Source organism: Pecten maximus, chromosome 2 (genome assembly GCF_902652985.1).
Source record: "Pecten maximus chromosome 2, xPecMax1.1, whole genome shotgun sequence".
In the NCBI taxonomy this organism is placed as follows: Eukaryota; Metazoa; Mollusca; class Bivalvia; order Pectinida; family Pectinidae; genus Pecten; species Pecten maximus.
Window position 1 is genome coordinate 7905196 of NC_047016.1, and position 25052 is coordinate 7930247.

General features: G+C 34.5%; 2 protein-coding genes across 2 annotated transcripts; one reads left to right on the plus strand and one right to left on the minus strand.

Annotated features, from left to right (window-relative positions):
* Positions 1-432: 432 nt before the first annotated feature.
* LOC117315691 lies at positions 433-5771 on the minus strand. The gene is made up of 5 exons (XM_033870008.1): positions 5463-5771; positions 2988-3546; positions 2154-2338; positions 1498-1685; positions 433-719 (listed from the first exon to the last, which is right to left on the minus strand). Exons 1-5 carry the CDS (start codon positions 5586-5588, stop codon positions 527-529), a joined length of 1251 nt encoding a protein of 416 aa, XP_033725899.1. The 5' UTR covers positions 5589-5771; the 3' UTR covers positions 433-526.
* A 3595-nt stretch (positions 5772-9366) lies between these two features.
* Positions 9367-24555, plus strand: LOC117315706 (deoxyribonuclease-1-like). Its single transcript, XM_033870057.1, has 9 exons — positions 9367-10753; positions 13103-13191; positions 14913-14993; positions 15241-15347; positions 15701-15816; positions 16178-16332; positions 17236-17332; positions 18845-18896; positions 21023-24555. The coding sequence occupies exons 1-9, from the start codon at positions 10577-10579 to the stop codon at positions 21460-21462; spliced, it is 1314 nt and encodes a 437-aa protein (XP_033725948.1). The 5' UTR covers positions 9367-10576; the 3' UTR covers positions 21463-24555.
* The last annotated feature ends 497 nt before the right edge of the window (positions 24556-25052 follow it).

Genomic DNA, 25052 nt, shown 5'->3' on the forward strand with positions numbered 1-25052 from the left:
CCTGATCTCCTACATTTCTTCTCACAAAGTTTTACTTTGGATATGCTGTCATCTTACTTGGGGCATGGGTCCACTTGTATTGAACAACTGCTATCTCCTACTCAGTGATATTCCTGAATTAATTTGCATTGACCAAATTCAATTACTGAATGATTATATACAACCAGTTTCCTTGGTCATATAATTCCGCATTTGGCGCGAGACTGTTATTCGCCGAATCGTCTTGTTTAATTTTTAACACGGCCACGTACAGCTAAGTTAAGTCCACGGACCTTTGCTTTCTGCTACCAACTCATATGATTCAAGCGTAATTTCCCTTTTATGTCATATTTTAAAAACTCCAGTATAATCAAAATTTACAGAGACGTCGACTTATGTAGTTTATTCAAATTTTAGTAGTGTCAATAAGAAACGACATTTTTTTGTGGAATGAAGATGTTGTACCTGAATGGGAGCATAGTCACACACTATTCGGTTCTTATGGCTTCAATAATTTATTTACAAGTTAATCGTGTGAGTGACCTTTTTAATAACGTGGTTTGAAATTGTATGCACTAAGATACAGTTTAGTTGCCACAGCAAAACATTTTCGTTCTAATTCTGTCCTTGAACGGTACAATTTCATGGTTGATGGCGAACGGTTTCTGATACAAATTATCCACATTGCCGAGCATTGGCTTACGTGATACACAGCTCCATTATATTCAGGTAACGTGTACCTGGAAAGAAATAGTACAGCAATAAGTAATGGTTTAAAACAATGTCATTTGATTTTTTTTTTCTGCATCAAAATGATTACATGTATAGTTTACCTTTTCTACTTAATATTGAAAGGGCTTCACTCATCATAGTTCAGTATATATATATCCACTGTCGGAGTAAAATTAGTTCATACAAATCAGGTGTTAAAAACATTGCAGCATTTACTGTCAGGGTAAGAGCTCTTAAAATAAGCGATTACATTACATAAATCCCTTTTCTGAACATCGGTGATGGGGGGGGGGGGGGGGGGGGGGGAGTCTACGCCTTCCGCAATATGTTATACTAATTCCTTCAATGTAAATGAAAAACTCAGGAAAGCCAAGGCTACATAATGCATTATGGCTGCTTGAATTGGATATTGGTAATTGAAGTCTAATGAACATTTTTTTTTTCGATTATCAGAATAATCGTCTGAAAATATCTCAGGCGTAGATTTAAATGGAAATTGAGTTTTTCTGGAAGACATTGGTACACTCATGAATATATTGCACAATAATTTTCTGGAGTGGAGGAAGCAAATTTCGTTAAGTAAGCAATTACAGGGTTGATAAGATTGATGTATAAGGTGTACTCATGTTCTTGGAGCAGTGCATCCCTTTAGTATGGCCTATGATATCTTAGGTGAGAAAATTCATATCTTTAAACTTAAAACAGTCATTGCCTATCAACGTTTAAGGTCATGGAATTGAATGAACTGTTAAGAATTGGTTAATGTTATATATATCGTATGCTTACACATGGTAATTTGTGTGTGGTATGACCAGGTCGCTTCTCGTGGGTTCCACATGTCCAGGGATATAGATGATCTTGTACTTAATGCGTTCTGTATCATTTTTTCCTTTGAAATTTGACTTATAATGTGAATCTTGTACATATCGCAGTTTCACGGCTGCGGCGTCGGGATATGTCTTTTCAAATGTTTCCTACAAGAAACGATTTGTAAATAATGTTACATTTACTGATAAGAATGTGATCTTTGTTAAACATATGATAGAAGGGTATTATGGTAGATACCGCTATATTTTCTTACGATTATCTCGTGCTGAAAAAAATATCAGTGTGCTATTCTGTGTCAAAATTTATCATTAAAAATTTTGTTCTAAAACATCCTGTGAAAGTACCATATCTAAATACAAATAAGAGCTTTAATTGACTAGAAAATAACGTATGGGCAACGGTTATACTACAATGTATATTCCGTATTTCCTTCCCAATATAATATCTAATAGAAAGATATTCCGGGAAAGAATTGCAAAAGTAAAGGCAACGGGTTACCTTGTGATGAAAATACTTTCTTAGCATCAATTATCTATAGCATCAATTATCTATAACCGGAAGTTTGTGAAACCAACAATCGATACAGATTTTTTTTTCTTGGATAGTTATTTTACCTCGAGAAAGTAAAATAGCACTCTCCATTTTTCTGTTAAGATGAATTCATTTACGTCGATATTGGCCGCATATCCATAACCACGAAGATATTCCCTACAATGGAATGTTCCTACGAGTTTGTCCTGATCAAGCTGACGTTGGATAAGGTCGTCCATTGTTGTCGTAAAACTGCGATCGACGGTATCTGTAACATTCACATAACTCATTACCTTTATTACGATATCAAATCAATCTCTTCTTTTATTTTCATTTTTTAAAAAGAAAAAATAATTTCATTTGCGTCGTATACTTGTATCTGGATTGATAATATAATCTACAAATAATTTGTAAAAAGATAAAAACAATGATAGCAAATTCAACTTATCCTTCTAGGTAGATTGTCCCAGTATTGTATGTTGTAAAGATAACGAGCTTTCTAACTCGTTTTGAATTGTTCTAACTTGGTGTTGCTTCTCACTATACCAAAAAAAATCGTTTTTATTTTTCACAAAAACAGTTAGCCGTCCCGTGTGAGGACACAGATTGCCTTAGAGGCCTCAGGGTTCCCCAACCGCGGCATTCCACTCATTTGCTGGGTGAATAAAATAAAAGTTATCTCATGTTCCTGGTTGTCTTAATGCATATTTACAACATAACTGGGAACTATTTCAATTTTTCTAACTCCCAAACTATTAACCAATATTTGTATTTGTATGAATAATGAGAAGAACACACACAAAAAACAGCAACTAAAATATACCTCACGAAGGTGTATATGTAGTGGAGAAGTGATGGGGCGCTTTACTCGGGTATCCTTGACGATATAAGTAATTTGTTTAATCAGTTTAACATACCTTGTGATCTACCAGGTAGTGGGAAAGGTAGTTCCTTTATCTCTAGGAAATCATTTCGTGAATAGTATGATAACACTGTCATCAGCTGTGCATACGGAAGCTGGAGAACCAGGTAGATTTTGTCTACTCCTGTAGATTTATAGTATTCTAGCCATTCGATCAGCTGAATAGGACGTACTTCTTGTGTTAACACAGAATAGATAACAAAACTGTTGACTATTTTTGGCCTTGAAGGAAACATTACGTTTGTAAACTGTTCACTCATCGTACATGTTTTAGAAGCCGGTATCATAGCAACGGAGATCACATGACCTTTTAGTGAGGAAAAGGAACATCGATACTGTCGAGCAGATATAACGTTTTCCTCGTATGCAGAATCTAGTGGTTTCGCTAAAACTTGAACTAATTTTGCATTAGAAATCAAAATACAACATTTGTAGTCCATGTCCCTTGTCCCATCCCAGACATTTAATGTAACTTTGTGTTCATCTTCAATGTCAATAACAGCAGAAAACACGGAAAGTAATGTAGAATCTTGTGACGGGACGTAACTGTACATCTGGAATTGAAATATAAATATTTTTATTTTATTTCATTATTATTTCATTGTCATACCGAAACCATTTCTAGGTAACTTTAACATTGATATGCATATCTCGGTAAATATGTAACACAGCCATATCAATATGGAAATATCTTACTACATGCTTCCTTATTACATGTTCATGTGTGTGAAGGAATGTATGCTTCTTTAGGTGTTAGTGTTTAATTCCTTATTACACGTCTATGTGTGTGGATGCCTCTTTTTATAGGGGTTATGCTGTTTCTGTAGGGGTTATACCTGTTTCTGTAGGTGTTATGCCTGTTTCCGTAGGTGTTATACCTGTTTCTGTAGGTGTTATGCCTGTTTCTGTAGGTGTTATACCTGTTTCTGTAGGTGTTATGCCTGTTTTTGTGTGTGTTATACCTGTTTCTGTAGGTGTTTTGCCTGTTTCTGTAGGTATTATACCTGTTTCTGTAGGTGTTTTGTCTGTTCCTGTATGTGTTATACCTATTTCTGTAGGTGTTATGCTGTTTCTGTAGGTATTATACCTTTCTGTAGGTGTTATGTCTGTTTCTGTAGGTATTATACCTTTCTGTAGGGGTTATGCCTGTTTCTGTAGGTATTATACTTGTTACTGTAGGTGTTATACCTGTTTCTGTAGGTGTTATGCTGTTTCTGTAGGTATTATACCTTTCTGTAGGGGTTATGCCTGTTTCTGTAGGTGTCATACCTATTTCTGTAGGTGTTATACCTGTTTCTGTAGGTGTTATGCCTGTTTCCGTAGGTGTTATGCCTGTTTCTGTAGGTGTTATGCCTGTTTCTGTAGGTGTTATACCTGTTTCTGTAGGTATTATACCTGTTTCTGTAGGTGTTTTGTCTGTTCCTGTATGTGTTATACCCGTTTCTATAGGTGTTATGCCTGTTTCTGTGTGTGTTATGCCTGTTTCTGTAGGTGGTATACATGTTTCCGTAGGTGTTATTCCTGTTTCTGTATGTGTTATACCTGTTTCTGTAGGTGTTATGCATGTTTCTGTTTGTGTTATACCCGTTTCTGTAGGTGTTTTACCTGGTTCTGTACGCTTTATACCTGTTACTGTAGGTGTTATACCTGGTTCTGTACGCTTTATACCTGTTACTGTAGGTGTTATACCTGGTTCTGTACGTGTTGTACATGTACCTGTTTCTGTAGGTGGTATGCTAGGTTTTAATCCATATAATACTAACAGAAGGACATATTCTGTTGAACGTTTATCATTAATTGGAGACGAATCGATATTCATAAATTATATTAGAAATAGGCATATTGTGCAAGTGTATATATGCAACATTGTAAAGTAATGGACAACAAGACAGACGGAATTTCTTTATTTCCTTCTCCTTTGTAGAGACTGTACATGTGTCGTGTTTTATCCTGTGTTTAGATCAAATGGAGAATACATACATGGTACTAGACTGGCCACCTGCAGTCATTCGTTATAATTGCACCACTAAATTCTAATACTAGATTATCTCCCCCTAGTTTGAAACTTAGAATCAGAGATATTCTCTAGACCAAAATTATAAACCTCAATTTAATTCATAATTTTGTTATTCTATAGACAGGTGGCCAATCTAACAATGTACATCAACTTTTCCCCCTCGTGATTTTTGATATAATTCAATTATCGCTTTAACCCTTTTCTGTCTGTATATGTCTCACCAGTGTCAGTGGTGTCGTTGTTGTCGTCCAATAGGTTCATAATTAATTTAACTATTTTACTACCGCGTCCCTCACACTACTGCTTTTCTAGTATTTACATATGTTACACAGCCTTGTCCAGTTTAATACACTTTTCATTTCAATGACAGCATCTGTTTCTATCAGAAATATTGGATATTCCAGAAAAAAAATGGACAGTATATAGCATAAAACATTAAATGATAATACTTACCGATATAGGTTTTATATATTCGGAATATGCTAGAACTGTATAAATAAATAAACCAAATACTGCGCTCAATACTGAACACATTCCAAAGGAAAGGGGCTTCCGCAAGCGACCGGAACCGTACACCATGACCCTTCAATAAAAGCAAAGCCTTGTATTAACAAACGGTAAATCATTCATTATTCGCGCTAGAAATGTTAATACACTGATGAGAATACCCTCTCCTTAGCTCGGTTATGTCAATGGTGATCAGTTTGTTTTCTAAAGCAGTTGGTCCAAATGTTATTTAATAAAATGTCAGCTTAACGTATAGTTTCCTAAATGATATGTGTTCCTTTAATGGCAATGTATCCAGATATTCTCTGGCCAGGTATTAAGTTAACTATGCTTCAGACAATTGATATAGGTCGTGGGTAGGACCGCATTATGCATTCAATTCAAATATTGAAAAAGTTATAGCCGTAAATTAACCTATTGCGTTTCTATACATGGAACATGTATTCAGTTATGCGAATAGAAGACATTCAGTCATTGAAACTCTCGTCTCCCTGTGGCTGTGTTATAACCAAACCGTTTATAAAGGAACTGTACAGAATCAGTGATATCCGTGTATAGGAAACTAGTATTGCCACTCATTCAAAACAACTTATTTGAATTAGTATAACACTTATTTGAATTAGTATAAACAAATATTGTCAATGTTTGCCAAACAAACAATATATTAAAACACCACACTAAACAAATACTTACGATTATAATACTGGCACACAGTTAAATTATATTTACACTGATCAACCGAATATCCACTGATCATTGCCGTGTCTTACCCTCGCATTGAATGATATCAATTACCATTGTTGTTTTATCTACCATTACGCCGAGGTCAAAGGTCATATGTCATCCAACCGGTGTTATTGTTTTTAATCTTAGCTTTATTTGTACCATATGTATTGTTTCGTTAACAACTACAAAGTGACATTGTTATTTAACTTTAAAAAAAATATATCTGATACAATTCATGTTAATCTACTGTAGAATAAAATAAAATGAATCTAATTGGGTCAGACAGTGCGATCATAGTTTTTCATCATTGTATAGTTATTTTAATGCGTTTGTTGTAATTGAATGTATTATTGTGACTTAACATGACACGAACGTATGGAAATCAATCAATTTATTCAACTTAGCTTCCTTTGTAAAACATTTTAAATTGTTATGTAATATTCCTCCCTTTCTGAAAACTACATTTTTCGGCATAGCCGTTTAATTTTCTTTTGGCCCCGGATATGACGCGACAGGTGGCGTTACTGGTCAAGATGAATTATGTGATTGGTCAATGTAGCGGTAAATGCAAAATGCAGATAAGCAGTTAAAAACGAAACAAAGATAAGATTGTATACAGTAAATGCAAAATGCAGATGTGCGGTTAAAAACGAAACAAAGATAAGATTGAATGCAAGCAGAATAAATATATTATCTTTTTAAATGACACATTGTTAAAATCACATTCCTGATTCAAATGCAGTCTTAATATCAACAAAAATGATTCAAACTTATATAATTTTGTTATTCGTGCTAAAACGCTTTAGTTCGTTAATTTATTTCACCAGCAGTTTTACATTATAACCACCAGCATTAAAACTATGCCGTTTATCTTTTTTTTAAGATATTTCTTGTTAGTTTTATTTCATACTTAAAGTTAAATCCGACTCAGTACCATCCTTTCTTTAAATTATCAAGCTTAGCTCAAAGACCTTCATCAATTTCATAATGTAATACTATCATATATCATCATATATCAACTGAGTTCCGCAAAAAAATGATAACTATATTTACATTCTTTTATACAATATCATTCAAAATAATTAATACGAATTCACTTCGTAATATCAATAACTTCACTTCACTCCACCTAAGTGAAACTAGTCAACTCAGTTCAGTTCATTTCCCAAAGAAGATTTCTGGTGGTGTGTTTCTGTTCTAATAGCCGAATCACTTTTTCATTGTTTACATCGGCTATCTAGTTTTTCACCGCCTCAGACTTGAATGCACTTTCATTTTGGATATTATGTAACCTTGTTATACACGTTTATAAACACAAATGGAACAGCTAGTATTACAGAGAGTTTAGGAAACACGATCTGACAGAACACTGACACTCCTGGTAGTACCGAGCTCATGACCTCTAGGCCCTAGCTCATGATCAGTATCGAAAACGATTCTGGATTTCGTATGACTGGTCACAAAAACGAAGCCATAGTCGAAACACTGTTAGACAAACACAAAACAGTCTGGTATCGGCAATATATTATAGCTAGCTTGTGGGCACTCTCGTAAAGCTTCCCTGTGACTCATAAACTGTGACGATGGAAGAAACAAGTTGGAAGGTCCGGGTATACGAATACCACCAGTCGGTGGTAAAATCCACATTGTAACACTTTTTCTTAAGCTCTGAACACCACGGCTATTCGGTTGCATCGCGTGTACTGTTTGTTGCTCTGAGTCAAAGGATTTCGGTTTTAGTAGTTTTTGAGTAAAACTTTTGTGTTGTGGTTATTGAATGATGGTTAAGTTTCTATTATAAAAACTGCCATCAATTTTATGTTAACAAAGTATTCTATCTTGAGAATACCATATTTACGATATCAATACCAATATAACGCATGGACTGATAGAGGGAATAGAACCTCATGCAAATGGTACATTAACTGCATCGCAGTTCACTTCATTTGCACGAGGTTTAATCTTTAAGCAATCCCACCTCCTTTGAGAAAATATTCCGACATTTCTATACCCCCGCGAAGAAATGGTTTAGGGGAGGAATACTTTTACCCATGTCCGTCCAGTCCCGTCCCGTCCCAATGCAATGTAAGTAGCTAATCTTATAGATTGCGACTCTCACCAAACTGTGTTTCGGGGTGTCACGTGGCAGCGGGGGCATTTTTCTCTTACAGACATTTTCTAGTTTCATCTTGTTAAACACAAGATCAAATATGGGGATACATAGACTTTTCTGAGAATTTTCCTCTTATACTAAGTTTTGATAAGTTGGCATGTAACTTCAGTATGAGTAGCTACAGATCAAGTTCGAGTTGCAGCTTTTTTGGGTCAAGCTCACTGTTACTATATTTAACGAGGGCCTGTATTGTTCTTGTTCATTACTGGAGATCATCCATATAGGATTTCAAATATACAATGAAACGTACTTTAGCTTCTTCATACTTTGTATGAAATCTATTTTTGACGGTAGTTACATTTGTGGTCTTGGCTAGCCACTCATGTATTACTTATGCAATCAATGTCGGGGAACATCGACAAACATATGTATAAGTTACTCTCTTCATATGCTCCGTACATGATTAAGACAGAATACTACGACAGTATCTCAAGCCAGTATATATTGTTAAGGGTACAATGATCCAAATGGTTATACATTTTAAGTATAATTTACAAGATTCAAAATCACTATGAATAATGCTTACACTTTCATAGGATAAATGGCATAAATATCTAATGGTACATGCTTGTAAACTTGACAAATTACTTAAATGTATTCTAAAAGGTGAAAAATATATACAGTGTGTGTATAACAGGATATATCGGTTAGCTATTATACAGCTAGGGAATAATGCTGCACTTCAAAACGCAAATTAGTTTTATTTTTTTTCTAACTGTGTAAACAAACGTATTTCTAAGGAAAACAGCTTTTTTCTGTTGTCTTCCATACTCGAGTTTTATATAGTTTAACTACTTAAGCGATGGGTGTATAGGTCTTTGTCTAAATATACTGTTGTTGAAGCGAGACTTACCTAAATACCTACATGGAAAGTTCTATACCTATTATAAAATGACAATATTTTCGAACGCCGTATACAGAATTGTAAAGGTGACCCACACGTGAAATGTATTCACGCTAAATGACCTCGAAGCGTTTGAAGATATCATCTGTTTGTAAAGTTAAGTCAGACGTGTCACTCTGATAAAGGGGAATGAGTTTATTTCAGGGTAGATCATATCAATGTCGACCCTGGTTAAAAAAACCCATCCATGCATGTGGAAAGAGAAAAGTCCAGGAAGGATATAAGAACTATATGGTACAGGGCGTCATCATAATTTTTTGAAAGTGCGACTATGTTCCGGAAAAACATACTGATGCGACCTAAATACAGGTTAACAGTATACATGTTTTCATCTCTGAATATGTTAACACTGTACATTAATTCATCTTTACACATGCTAACACTGAACATTCATCTTTACACATGTTAACACTGTATATTCATCTTTACACATGTTAACACTGTACATTAATCTTTACACAAGTTAACACTGTACATTCGTCTTTGCACATGTTAACACTGTACATTAATCTTTACACAAGTTAACACTGTACATTCGTCTTTACACAAGTTAACACTGTACATTCGTCTTTGCACAAGTTAACACTATACATTCATCTTTACACAAGTTAACACTGTACATTAATCTTTACACAAGTTACCACTGTACATTCGTCTTTAAACAAGTTAACACTGTACATTCGTCTTTGCACAAGTTAACACTGTACATTAATCTTTACACAAGTTAACACTGTACATTCATCTTTACACAAGTTAACAATGTACTTTCATCTTTAGATAGGTTAACACTGTACATTCGTCTTTACACAAGTTAACACTGTACATTAATTCATCTTTACACAAGTTAACACTGTACATTCATCTTTACACAAGTTAACACTGTACATTAATTCATCCTTACACAAGTTAACATTGTATATTCATCTTTACACAAGTTAACATTGTACATTTATTTTAACACATGTTGACGCTATACATTCATTTTAGATGTGTTACACAGTGCATTTATCAACTGTACCTGCGTAACACCTTATACTAGTATACCTTTTTACTCTTCAAATCTTTCTATTACAAAGAAGGCAAACATCTTAATATCCACACAAAAATAGGAAACAGAATGGTCGCCGACGCTGTGATTGCTATTAATGTATTCAAATTGGAGTACAGAGGTAGTTAGAAAGAGATCCACCTACTGACACCTAGTACACTTAGGTAGTGAGGTGTTACGCCCGTTACTGAACACATCGCCAATACAACATGGCAGGCTTCATCACTGGCAAATTTCTCTTCGGGATTCTCGCCTTTCTTACCATCCAATTTGGTACATGTTTGTCTAAGATGTTAGAAGAAAACTTGAGAATATCAGCTTTCAACCTGAGGATGTTTGGAGATGCGAGAGCGGAAAATACAGACGTTGTTGAAATTCTCGCAAAGGTATGTGTCTGTTTTCTTGTTTGCCATCCAATATATTTCATTCCTGGGCTTCAAAGATACTCGTTTATATGTCTTTATTTGTCATTTCAGACTGCACGAGTTTATCAAAATTTCAAACCATATAACATTTATATATTCCTAACACAATGTACCTCAATGCGTAGTATGTATTGACTTTATCGTCTGCTCTGTCCAAACTTGATTCAGGTATAAAATAGCAGGTAATGACATTTCAACACTGACTTATGTGATTAGAATGTCACAGAGTGTACCACCTAATCCTGTTAAGGGGTTGTACAACCGCTACGAAGCAATTTACCTTTAAATAACTACAGTGAACTGTATTGATGTATCATTGCATCAGTGATTTGCATTTCACATACTAAATACAGATCAAAATATATGTGTACAGGAAATTGGAAGAACTCACTACTAGGAAATAAACAAAACAGATCAGAAAACTAATTATTGTGGAGGGAACCTTTGTAAAGCCAGTGCTCAACATTCCGGCGGCGATGGCCATGACATCCTATTCAAACTTTATATATTACTTCAATGTGACCTTCGGCGTAAGGATTCGAAAATTGATAATTATCCAAAATTTGACTTTTACTGCAATGTTACCCTGAATAGTGTGTCAGTAATCAAATTGATGATACATGGATTCGTTACCACATGTATGTCTGACAATATCTATTGACCTACTGTCAGTAAGTAAGTTAACCTTTAACCTCAATATGACGTTGGGTTGGGAGTTCCTGTTATGCTATTCGACACAAATATAGAATACTGACATGTAAAGGAGATTATATCCCGAACAAGGCCTTTGTACTCAATGAAGAGTTGGATACAGTAGTCACACTGTTCGGTTTCACAACACAATTTACGAATTAATGAACATCTATACATTGAATGAGGGATTTTGTTTAGAATAATGAAATATTTAATATTGAGTATTAACTAGATCTTCTATAGATTTAGTGAAGTAGTTAGATTTTTGAAATGTAAATATAATTAAACAAATATTTTTGCGTTTCCCTAACAATAGTTAAACATGATTTTTGCACAGAGGTATTTATGACACTTATGACAATATATAATGCATGGTTACAACAGAATGGAGAAATTGACGCCCATTTATGTTGCGTGACAGATAGGTTACCTCCACTAGATTTTATATGAAGTCGGTGGGTTGGAACAAGTAGTAAACTACGCCTAGAAATATCATACAGGACAAACTCAAGACAAGGGGAAGAGAAAAGAGACACACGTAACCAGGTTACCCGCAAAACGTGGTCACTGGATAATATTCTACCAGTACGTGGGTCTCGAGTTAAACCCCCGTAACTGTAGTATATTTCCAATAACTCACGCAAAAAAAAGTGAATATCCGTGTCAAAATATGTGAAAGGATTATTATAAACCTTGGTACTCTGTATGAACGACTACGAATATATCAAAATAAACAAATACTTATGATTTATTACTGAATTTATCATGTAAGGTACCGCTTGACAAGCTACATATCCCAATTTGTAAAAGTGGTTACAGTCTAAGTGAATTTGTTGATACACCTAAGCGGAAACAGTAACAATTCCCTTTTCCCTGTTGGCACTAGTTCTGTCTAGTAAACGTTCTATGTGGTTGTTTGCTTACATTTAGTGGAACTTCAACTTCTGTTTTATCGACACTATTGAAATGTGTCCGATTATATATATCAATGCACTCGTATAGGATTTTTCTTGAATTACACTCGGTGAAAGTTACTTATACTATTTGCATTAAAGTCCTCATTCTGAAGGATGTATAATTGATGTTATCATTCCAGTTACCCTTCTGTTATCAACTATGAGTAATAAAGCTTTTTGACGATTTGGTGAATTCCTCGATTATATCTTCATTCTTTTGACATTATCGTAACACTGAAGAGTCCACGATAGACTATAATCTCTGTCTATATCGTCATTTCAGGTGATTAGGTCTATAAACCAAGCTTTATATCATGGACGCTCTCCTTCCAGAAACTCTTTGACTAACGTGAATTCCTTTAAAAATCTAAGTAATGTAGATATGGCTATGGTAACCAATATGTGTATTCACAAAGTAACAAAAATCAACCACTTTGTCTTTGAATATTGTTGGTGTAACTATATAGAATCACCAGTGTTGGAGAGTTAAAAGTAGTGTTCAATTCAGAAATAAATATTGTACACACATGTATCCAGAAATATCCTATCAATTATAATGTCAATTCAGAAATGAATATTGTACACACATCTATCCAGAAATATCTTATCAAGAATTATTTCTAATGAGACTAAATACTATATATGACTTTTATCTGTGCAGATTATCAGACGATACGATATCAGTATCTTACAAGAAATACGAGATAAAGACGGTTCGGCATTCAAACTGCTGATGAATGAAGTAAATGGGTAAGTAGTGTCTGATATTCAATTGGTATCAGATAAGTGGGAAAGTCGTCTTTGGCAGAACAATTGGTATCAGATAAGTGGGAAAGTCGTCTTTGGCAGAACAATTGGTATCAGATAAGTGGGAAAGGCGTCTTTGGCAGAACAGAACAAAAGTAAATATTCTCTAACAATATATATGATACTGATTTCTTCCGTAAATGTGAATATATCCCATTTTTTGTTTTTCTCTCAGAATTACTAAACTAACCCTGATATTTACGTACGTGGTAACATATTGTGAATTATTCAATAAATCAGATATCAACTCGAATCGTCCCTGCAAAGTGCTGGCCTATTATTGAGTCATTTAAAGATGCAGCGTATCCGACAAAGAGTAATTATGATAGATTAAAACAAGAATAGACTGTTGTATTTTCATGTACCATCCCTCAATGGTTTGAGCTTCCAATTTGATATTTTATATTTAAAGTGGATACATCATTAATTAATTAATTGAAAGGCAAATAAATTATATTCTCTCGCCTCTATATTTTGCATGTAACTGTCTGTCTTATAAGCGATCTATGCTGCATTTCTATACCATGGGTTTTAATTAGTTGGTGTTAATTAGATCTATACTTTATTTCTATACCATGAGTGTCGCTAGTTGGTGTTAATTAGATATATGCTGTATTTCTATACCATGGGTGTCATTAGTTGGTGTTAATTAGATCTATACTTTATTTCTATACCATGAGTGTCGCTAGTTGGTGTTAATTAGATCTATGCTGTATTTCTATACCATGGGTGTAGTTAGTTGGTGTTAATTAGATATATACTGTATTTCTATACCGTGGGTATCATCAGTTGGTGTTAATTAGATCTATACTGTATTTCTATACCATGGGTGTCATTAGTTGGTGTTAATTAGATATATGCTGTATGTCTATACCGTGGGTGTCATTAGTTGGTGTTAATTAGATCTATGCTGTATGTCTATACCGTGGTTGTCTTTTGTTTGTGTTAACTAGATGTATGCTTTATTTCTATATCATAGGTGCTAATCTATACTTGTGAAGAGCAGTGTTTACACTGTCGGCAGTGTAGGATATTTAGGGAAAATCACTGTTGCAATATTTGTGGTGAACATATATGATTTTAGTAATTCTTATATCATTGTTTGCAATGGTATAATTGTCTGCGATTAATCTTGACTATGAAGTTAGAATCGACATGATAAATGTCCCATTGTTTTCCTGCGTGTACAACATTGAAATTGATAAATAGAGGATATCTAACAGTGTCTTCAGTAATACCAAATATATTTCACGAGTTGGGCTAATATTTTGATATTTTTCACGAGTGCGCAGCACGAGTGAAAAATATCAAAATATTAGCCACACGAGTGAAATATATTTGGTTTTAGTGAAGACACTGTTAGATATTCTGTTTATTACATTTTTTATCAACGAAAACCCTACCCCGTATGCTAACTAGGACTACAGCGATAATTTGTAAACAAAAAAGTCCAGGTGCTGACATATATGTCGGGCTTTCTGATTGGTCAATTATTTTGGTATTTTCTAATCATTAATTTGATTGGTCAAATCAGCAAAAGTGATATTTTTCACTAGTGAAAAATATGATATTCTTCACTAGTGAAAAATATCACTTTTATAGAATGAATAATTTTTGATATTTCACTGGTAAAAATGTAATAAATCTACCTATCTTATTTTTAGTAACACTGATGAATATGCTAGCGACTTGAGTCAACGTCTGGGGACAAGCCACATCAAGGAGGAGTACGCAGTGATTTACAGGTAGGCTACACTGACACTGCCCCAATATGTGTCTATGGAATAGGTGTTTTGGAAGGCTATACTCTGTATAATATAATAGTGTTAAATAGCGTAGTACATATTCATTAGTAGAGATGAGGATGTGACAAATACTTGTTAATACAGATATACAAACAATTTTTCACAATTTAGATTTTATATAAGACTTGGTTATAATAATTTCAACTACTGTATACGTGAGTAAATATTTTACATACGTTTATCCCAGGAAAGATACTGTCCGTCTAGACGACACATACCAGTACCCCGACCCAGACTACGATTATTTTGAGAGACCGCCGTTTTCTGTTAAGGTTCACCTGAAAACAGCCGATGGTATGACTAAAACACTTGATATCATAAAATATCATTGACAATGAAACTATCAATAAATGCTTTCATACATGGAAGGTCAAAAACATGACAATAATGTCTTCATTTCTGAATAGATGTGTTATTACATGAACGAATAGGCATGCTATTTGTATATTGTTGAGCAATTAAATCCCAAAATGACAGTTTGATATATTTCGCCATTACTTCACGTATATTTTACAACAGTTACGTTATGGCACTCTTCTGTCAATGTGTACTTTAAAACATTACATCGATAACAACCAAGTCGTTACTAATGTGATGTTCGGGGTTCTTTTTCATCGCACGTCATTCTATAATGTCGTATATTTCAGAATTAGACGAGATGGCAATAATTGCCATCCACACTAAGCCCACCGAGGCCGTTGAGGAGATTGATAAACTCGTCGATGTATCTAAGAATACAAGTGATCACTGGAATGGTTTAAAGGTGAGAGGTTCAGGGTTACATTTATGTGGCGCCGTTTTTTTCCATTTCCCCATTTAGTGATATCACTTAGAAGTTCGAATATGTGATATCAATTAAACAAAACCTTTAAGTTAAAATTGTATTTAAGTAATAACCCTTTCATGACTAAGTGATATCACTTAGCGTCTAAATGATATCACTTAAGCCAACTTTTTAAAATGTGATATCATTAATTACTAAACGAGATTAAAGAGAAAAACGACGAACTATAGGCATTCACTTCCGCGTCCTTATTACGCAACGAATATTAAGTCTTTGTATATTTAGTGGAACATCAATGTAACACATGATAAGGTTATCGAATATTACTTCATGATTACAGAATATCCTAATCGCCGGAGACCTAAACGCCGGCTGCAGTTATGTGACAACTAAGGAAATGAAGATCATTTCTCTCCGAAAGGACAAGCGATATAGCTGGCTTATTGGCGATGATGTCGATACTACGACTTCCGGTTCAGACTGTGCTTACGACAGGTAAGTGACAGGTTATTAAAATAGGGACACGCTTCCTATGTTTAATACTCATGATAAATAAATCTTATACATAGGTGAGCTTGCATTTGTGACCTTTATTATTATTACGTCACAATTAACTAATGACGTCATTTATATTTGATACCATTACATTGTATTATCATTATATTAAATGACACAAACTCTTGAGAATACGCTGCCATCGGTATCCCCGCCCAGAACATAGCTTTCTGACACTATTTGGCCTATCTTGAAAATTCACGGATATACAGACCAAAGGCGGCTCAGTTATTTATTCATTTGATGCTGAGGCATTATGATCTGGCTGGCGACAACACGAAATGTAGACAAAATATAGTGTTAACAGCATGAATTATGTAGGGCAACAGTAGTAATACAACCATTCAGACCGACTTTACGTGCTCTTCTGAACCTTGCATCGTCGAACGCAGACAACAATTGAAACCTTTTATAAGAATAACGTCATATGAAGAATAAAATGACAGCGGCGATGGTTGATAATGATAAATGCTTCCACATCTCTAAATATACCAATAATCTGCGCAGGTTAGTGATAAAAATTAGAACGAAACAATACAACCGCACTCACGTTACCTGTCATATAGGTAAGTCGTATACTCTTAATTATCTTTGTATTGGCAGTGACATAACTTAAGTCTATGATGTAAAAACGAAAACATCAGCACACAGCCTTTATAAACGCCATTGCAACAATATCGTTTTAAATTTCCAAATCAGTATCTGAACATATCAAAACAAAATATTCACTACGTTTCACAGAATATTTGTATATGATTCATTAAGTACCTGATTTAGAGCAGTATAAGTAAATGATAATTAATATCCGCATTACTAAATTTGTCTTATTTGTATCGTTGTCAGATTTGTGGCTTCTGGTGATCAATTGAAGGCTGCAATAGTTCCAGGAAGTGCACGTGAATTCAAGTTTGAGGAAGAATACAATTTATCGGAAAAACAGGTAGAATATGCGCTCTATATTAATCAAACGTTATAGTGATCAACCATTAAACAAAAACAATTAATTTCATATTGAAAAGCAAGAGGTCCATTGGCCTTGCATCGATCAAGTCATTTTCGAAGTTGGTGACAAATATAACCTTCTTAGTAGACCAAACGAATTTTTTTCTCAATGCTAAATTTTACAACTTGAGCAATTAATTTGTTAAATATTCCAAACAACCCCTAATATTGTAGATGTTTAACGGTTAAAATGTTACAAATGGCAGCGAGACAAGGTTTTGTCTGAGCGCAGATTCATTCAAGACCTGTCAGCCATGATAATGCCATGTTATAGCTTATACATCATGACATTTTACATTATTTAATTATTCAGAAGAATCTGCTTAAAGCGCAGGCCCCTGTGAATTTTGGAGTCGATTTACATAATCGATTACGCTTATTTGACATTTCTTCATCTTGGCATGTTAGGGTCATTTAAAAAAAACATTAAAGTTGAACATTGGATGTTAATGAAGGAACGTTATTTGAGACATTCGCCCCATTAGGTTTCTAGCCAAATGATACTATCTCATTATCAAAAATAAAACTTAGTAAGAGGAATACAAATGGAAACGGAGATTAATAGAATCTAACATGGGTCTGTTCCTTGGACAGTGGTATCTCAACCCGAGTGTAAGAGTTTGGCCAGTCAGCACGAGGCTTGCCGAGTGCTGGCCAGCCGAACTCTTACATGAGGGTTGAGATATCCTTGTTCGCGGAACAGACCCATGTTTGATTATTTTCTCACATACTTGCAACCAAATAAAAGTTTTAATGAAAGTTTTTCACTGCGCCATCTTCAATGCTCCATGGAATGTGCATCAAAATTGATGACGGCTGTCTTTAACCCCCTGTACAAGATCGATTTATATTTTCCCTATCAACCTCCGGATAACCATGTGAAGTATGTGACAAATGATGTTCCGTTATATCTAGTCACAGCTACTTTGTACTAGATAAACTTGAACACTTTAATTTTGTGAAGTCGAAACCAAAACTAAAATATTTGGTACAAACTCGCCATCATATACAGCAGAACGGCGTTATTCGAATACAAAATCACCAGACGCCTTCTTCCTAAGATGTAAATCTTGAACATGCGATAAGAGGCTTTCTGGATTACACGTAATTACTTTTGAATTAAAACAGCTGATATTCGATTATTTTTTCATTTATTTATCTTTTTTATTATTATTTTATAAATGGAGTCAGTTCCGAGTATTGATATAAAGGTTGGTATTCTAGATTCAAGATTGGGAATACGTTTTTGGATCTTTTAAATTAAAGTTTTTACAAGCCTTTCATGTTGTCCAGGAAGAAACTTACAATCTGAGTATTATCATATGTTCATTATCCACTCCGTAAACTCCGTAAGGTCATACGTAGTGGATAATGAATATCTTACTTTAATAAGATGGAGAAACTTAAGTCTTCGTCTATTTTATCTGCTCGAATTCTTCCATATTTACAGATGAAAGAAGTCAGTGATCATTATCCCATTGAACTTGAAATCAGAGGGAGAGGTAAGTGTTATACATGTAAATCTTTTTGTGAGAGATTAGTGTTATTCGTGTAAATATATTAGGGAGAGGTAAGTGTGATCCATGTAAATTTATTAGGGAGAGGTTAGTGTGATTCGTGTAAATCTATTAGGGAGAGGTAAGTGTTACACATGTAAAATTTCTTTGGGAGAGGTAAGTGTTATACATGTAAAATTTCTTTGGGAGAGGTAAGTGTTATACATGTAAAATTTCTTTGGGAGAGGCAAGTGTTATACATGTAAAATTTCTTTGGGAGAGGTAAGTGTTGTCCATGTAAATCTATTTGGGTGAGGTAAGTGTGATCCGTGTAAATCTAGTTGGGAGAGGTAAGTGTGATCCGTGTAAATCTAGTTGGGAGAGGTAAGTGTTATCCATGTAAATCTTCATAAAATTTCATTATAGATTAGCAATAATATTGTTCAGAGTAATTTACACGTTCAAATTGCTTAGTGTATGTAGTATACCGATATGATATTGCAATATAGGTATATTACCCTCAGGAACATTCAGTCTGTCCACATTTCACTGAATAAAGCATTACTGGTTGTGCATTTTACCTTTTATGTACATCGAAAACAGCTTTATAGATTTATGCCAAACAAAATATATATCATCCCTTGTGTACTTCCCATGTCAATGTTGAAGTAATATATAGAGAGGGTATTGAATGGTTTACTGTTGAATATAGCATATATTTCACGACTATGAACGAATATTGATGTTTTTTTGCGACTTCGAATCACGAGTGAACAAATATCTGTATATTCTATCATGCGAGAGAAATATACGGTTTAATTGCATTTTTGCCAATGAAATACAGAAATTCATCAAACTAATAAAACTTATATTTTCACTGCAGCGATGAGCAGTGAAAATGTAAGATTTTGCAGTGAAAAATATGTTTTTCGTTTTTGACTCACCAGAGCGAATCTTTGTATTCACCTCAGTGAAACTTGCCGATCTTTCCAATCGAAGCGAAGATAAATAAATAGGTTATTTTGATGTATTTCTGAAAAATTCGGCTAGTGTTTTTACTAAATACTCACTTGACGTTAGCTTTTCAAGCACAGATTCTTCGATAACAGCAGAATATCCTTAAATTGCGTTGATCAATCCTTTCATAATGGCGCCGTCTATTCAATCTATTCAATTCATATATTTACATAACCTTTTTTTTTTTTAATTTATCGAGAAAACGAGAAATTTTATTAAAAAGAAAAAATTATCATGTATACGACGAAACGCCAAATTATTAGAACAGCCGGGAGATCCCGCCTATGCACCATCTTTTACCGTGTCCTTCCGCTCCGCAGTTTGCAGTAGTTTATTTATTTTTTGCTTGTTATTCAACATCGAATACACAAAGTTGTGTTAAATTAGATTTAATTTATGTAAATAGATTACAAAGAAAACATAATTTACGGAAATGAAACGAGGACTATTTTTCAAGCGTATTGATATTTTTCTGATGTTATGTGTGGAAAATCAGCACGAGAGACAATGTTTTCATACGGTTTTCATAGTGTATTCATGGTCATATGTTTGTTGTTTTCACTTGGTATGTTCATATCAGCAAACCACATTAGGAATGTAAATATAAGCATATGAAATGCAATAAAAAGAAAATAGAATGGTTTCCCGTTGAAATAACATTTTTCGTTTGTATGATATTCTGTCATATTCGTCATATATATGTTATATACAACGGGAAACCACTCAATTTTCTGCTTAATTCATTTTTAAAATCGCAAATAAAAGAGAAAAAATATGTATGCGTCGAAAACGCGATCAGTAGCATAATCTGTAATGCCACATCCTTATAATGTTAACATGACGATGCCATTTTCAATGGCCCTCTCTACGTAATTTCAACGTTTTCTGCTCTCACCTGGAAAGTTTAGCTTTCCTGACTTTGTCAAATGAGCATGTTATCTATCAATTTCAAGAAGGTTGATAAAAGCGCTGTTCTGATTGATAAAAAAAAAAAAAAGTAATATAATCACAGTGATGATATAAGCAGTGATGATAATTTTTTTATCGAGTTGGTTATTTCTTTGGTAAAAATGTAGTGAAACGGTCGTATTAACTACGTGTTTTTATTGCTTCAGTAAACCGCAGAGAACTGGCTAAATTTGACAGTAAATTGTCGATGTCATTCCAAGATAACACCATTCACAACAGAGAAGATGTCATGCGGATACTCAACTCGGACGACTTCGTGCAATATGGTTTTGACGTTTCGATTGATGTTAACATTGGCACCGAAAAAAAACATATCACTGCCTTTATGGACAATATGACAAAAGATCAGGTCTTATCAATAATGCATAGCATTAACCTTTCCTCGGATCTGATCAGGGAATCGGTGTGCGAGCTGGTAATACTCCACCTTAATTCGCCACTCATGAGTGGCATTCCAGGTGGACACGGTTTTCTGATTGAGTATGATATGAGATATGCTTTCGAGGTATCGTGTGAAGAGGACGGATATCATAGGTGTAGTTTTAAACTCACACGCGGTATCGTCACCATCGGCAGCTTTGCCTAGACGTGTAATCTTCACAGTTTAGTTACAATTACATTAAAATGAATATTAACAAATTCAATTATTATCTTGTGTATCGTTAAGATATAACCGGAGTGTTAACGCTATGAAACTTTCGATTACAATAGTTACATGCGTTTTAACTTTTCAAGTGTATCCGTTGAGACCGCGTGCGATCGCTGATGAATGCGCGTACTTGATTAATGTGAATGAAATCAGAAATATTACATATCTTAGTAAGCGCTATAAGTAAGAGACGATGTGATTTTTCCAACTGTAACAAATGATATAAAATATGTATGATCAACCAACTGAAATAAACATCATACATAATGCATAGGAATATGTATTGTCTGAAAATACTCCTACTCCTTGTACGTTAATCAATTCGAATAGCCTGAACATCATCACAATCCAAACGTTCTACTAAAACTTGAATTAGGAACATAATTTTGGGTAAAGATTTAACACACTATTCATCGAAGCAGGTCACTGATTTTAATCATATCAAGTAAATTTGTGCTATCACTGCAAGATATCAAAATAAGTTGGCTACTGGAAACGATCAGATCACGATTGTGTTGTCAATGTTTGTGGGATGTATATGTAAGTGTATGTAGTGCAGTCATTTGTGTACGTATCCTGCGATAGTGCAGAACTCATCCCGTGTTGATAGCGTTATCATACTGAAATAACAGAGTCGAGTGTATACAACACGATCGACGCTCGTTTACACTAAGGTTATAGATCGTTACCTGTATTTACACAACTAGAGGTATCCATTATAAGACTCTTTTCATGCGTAGGTATGAAGGTTATGGACATTCTAACCATTTCACAAACAAACAGGGTTTTACAACATTTTGTCATCCGGGGGGTAGAATATCCATGTCCTTCACACCTTTTCTATAGCAATGTTCCCGTATCCTGCATCCAGACCTTCCACAGTTTTGGAAAATTATAATCTATTGTCTAGAAATTAACTGTCAATACCCGGAAACGGCATCCAATGGTTGCACAAAACATTTTGTCGATTTTTCCCCCGTTGTTTGTGCCCCTTTTTATTTCCCTTTTAATGAAAACTATGACGGGAAGACGGTCATATTGATAACAACAAGATGTCACGCCAGTAATCTTCGTTGTAACGTCATAATCAACACACAAGGACCAATATTATACCCGTAAGTTTTTTAAAGTATACGGGGAATTCCCAAAAATAATAACTGTGGCTGCCGGACAAAGTTTCTCTGAAAATTAGTCCCACAATGCAACGGCGGGTTTTATAGTCCATACAAAATGGCAAAACTCCGAAAGCGTGGACCTGTGAAAACGCCGACAGATTCTGCCAAAAAAAACAAGAAACAAAAAACCGCAAAAGTGAGTGGAATCGGCAAAACCCGAGTATTTCCTTAGGAAAGGAAATGATTCGTCGGAACGTAGCGAGAGAAGAAAAGGGAATAGACTCGAATTCCGATTTTGCCGGACGTCTATTGGATTGCTGGTTAGATTTTGTACATTGTCAATTTGCTACATTTTAAAGTATTTAAATGTAAACTATGATTATTTTGTTCAGTTGCCTGGGTATTACGCGAATGTTTAAATGAAAGCATTATTAGGCAAAGTTCACGTATGCTCGATATGTAAACAACGGCCATGTGTGTAGTTTATGTGCAGTGCACGTTGTTATAGCCTCATTCTCGGCGCCGTGACAAATGTCGCGATAAATATAAATGCAGCGAGTTATTTTTATATACTGATGTCTCAAGGACTCCCCCGGTCAAGCGTCTAGACCAGTGGTCATTTTAATGTGAGGAGAGCGTGAATGAGCATCTTGGATTACCATTAATACATGTGAGCAACTAGAATTTTATGTTGTTTGGAAGTATGTGGCTTTAAATGACGGTCACATTCGATTTCAGACCTATCCGAAAAATAAAAACACTTGGTCAAGAATATCTGAATCCCACTGGAAGAACTTGAGAAGATTGAATTGTGAAAAGTTTACGCACATCGCACAACACTCGGCGACGGACAAAGCACGATGGCTATAGGTCAAAATAAATGTATTTTCTGTTGAAATGATAATAATATTTTAAGTAATTAATTAATATCAATAAAGACTTCTACCTTATAGTGTATGACTGTAAAACATAATTGTCATATTGAAACTGTTGAACAGAAATAAGTTAATCATGAGATAGCTGTTGGAACAAATACCAATATTGTATATAGAACACCATAATAATATAAGTTCGAATATGTTTTTATTATGATAGGAAATTGACATAACATGTTAATATACATATATGTAAAATTATGTAAAAAAAAATATCTAAAAACTTAATAATGTATACACCGCGAAGGACTTTAATGTGCATGTACATACCAGAATCCAACAAAGGCGTTTGTTTATAAGTTACCTTTCTGACGTTCGTTTATAAGTTACGTACATACCTTTCTATCACTTTAGAATGAACCTTTACTAAACTGTATCTAATATTGGTTTTGTAATTGACATATCTATGCTTACTTCCGCTAAAAGTGGTTATCCGTGTGGCGTCTCTGACAAATCAGTTTGACAATAGTTTACTTCCGAAGCCAATCAAGTAAATCAGGCCATTCTTCAAACATGTAGATATAGTATCACCATACATGTAGATATAGTATCACCATACATGTAGATATAGTATCACCATACATGTAGATATAGTATCACCATACATGTAGATATAGTATCACCATACATGTAGATATAGTATCACCATACATGAACTATCATACAGCATACTTAAAACAAATCCTCTTTGTAACGGTCTTGGTGATTTCGTGGGTTTTTTTTTACTAATTTTAAATCAGAAAATATTTGAATTTAAAAACTCAAATTCAATGAATTAAAATGACATTTGCTTGGTAAATAGAGCAAGATAGGTTCAGAATGATGGATATATCAACTCTTAAAATGTAAACTTATAGATAATGTAACAAGCATACTTTAGGTTTGTTTACATGTAGATTACACGTATGTTCACACCACTACAATGTTATTATTATTATCATCACAACCAGCACTTTACGTTAGGGGGGGGGGGGGGGGCATTAACAGAATAACGTAATATAAATATCACAAGTGTTCCCAGACGGATTTTGGCGCCCACCCATTGACTAAGTAAAATATCACAAAAGATCTCAGACGGATCTTGGCACCGTCTATTGACGTAATGTAAATATCACAAGAGATCCCAGACGGATCTCGGCACCCACTATTGACGTAATGTAAATATCACAAGAGACCCCAGACGGATCTTGGCACCCACTATTGACGTAATGTAAATATCACAAGAGACCCCAGACGGATCTTGGCACCCACTATTGACGTAATGTAAATATTACAAGAGATCCCAGAAGGATCTTGACGCCCACTATTGACTAAGTAAATATCACATGAGAACTCACCACTGAAAGTATTTTTATTGGTTCTTTGTTAGACTGGTCTTTTTCTCTTCTTTTTTTCTTTAATCCTTTTTGCCTCATACTTACCTATTGACATATATATATAGGGATATTACGTAAGGAATAAAATAACCGTACAATGA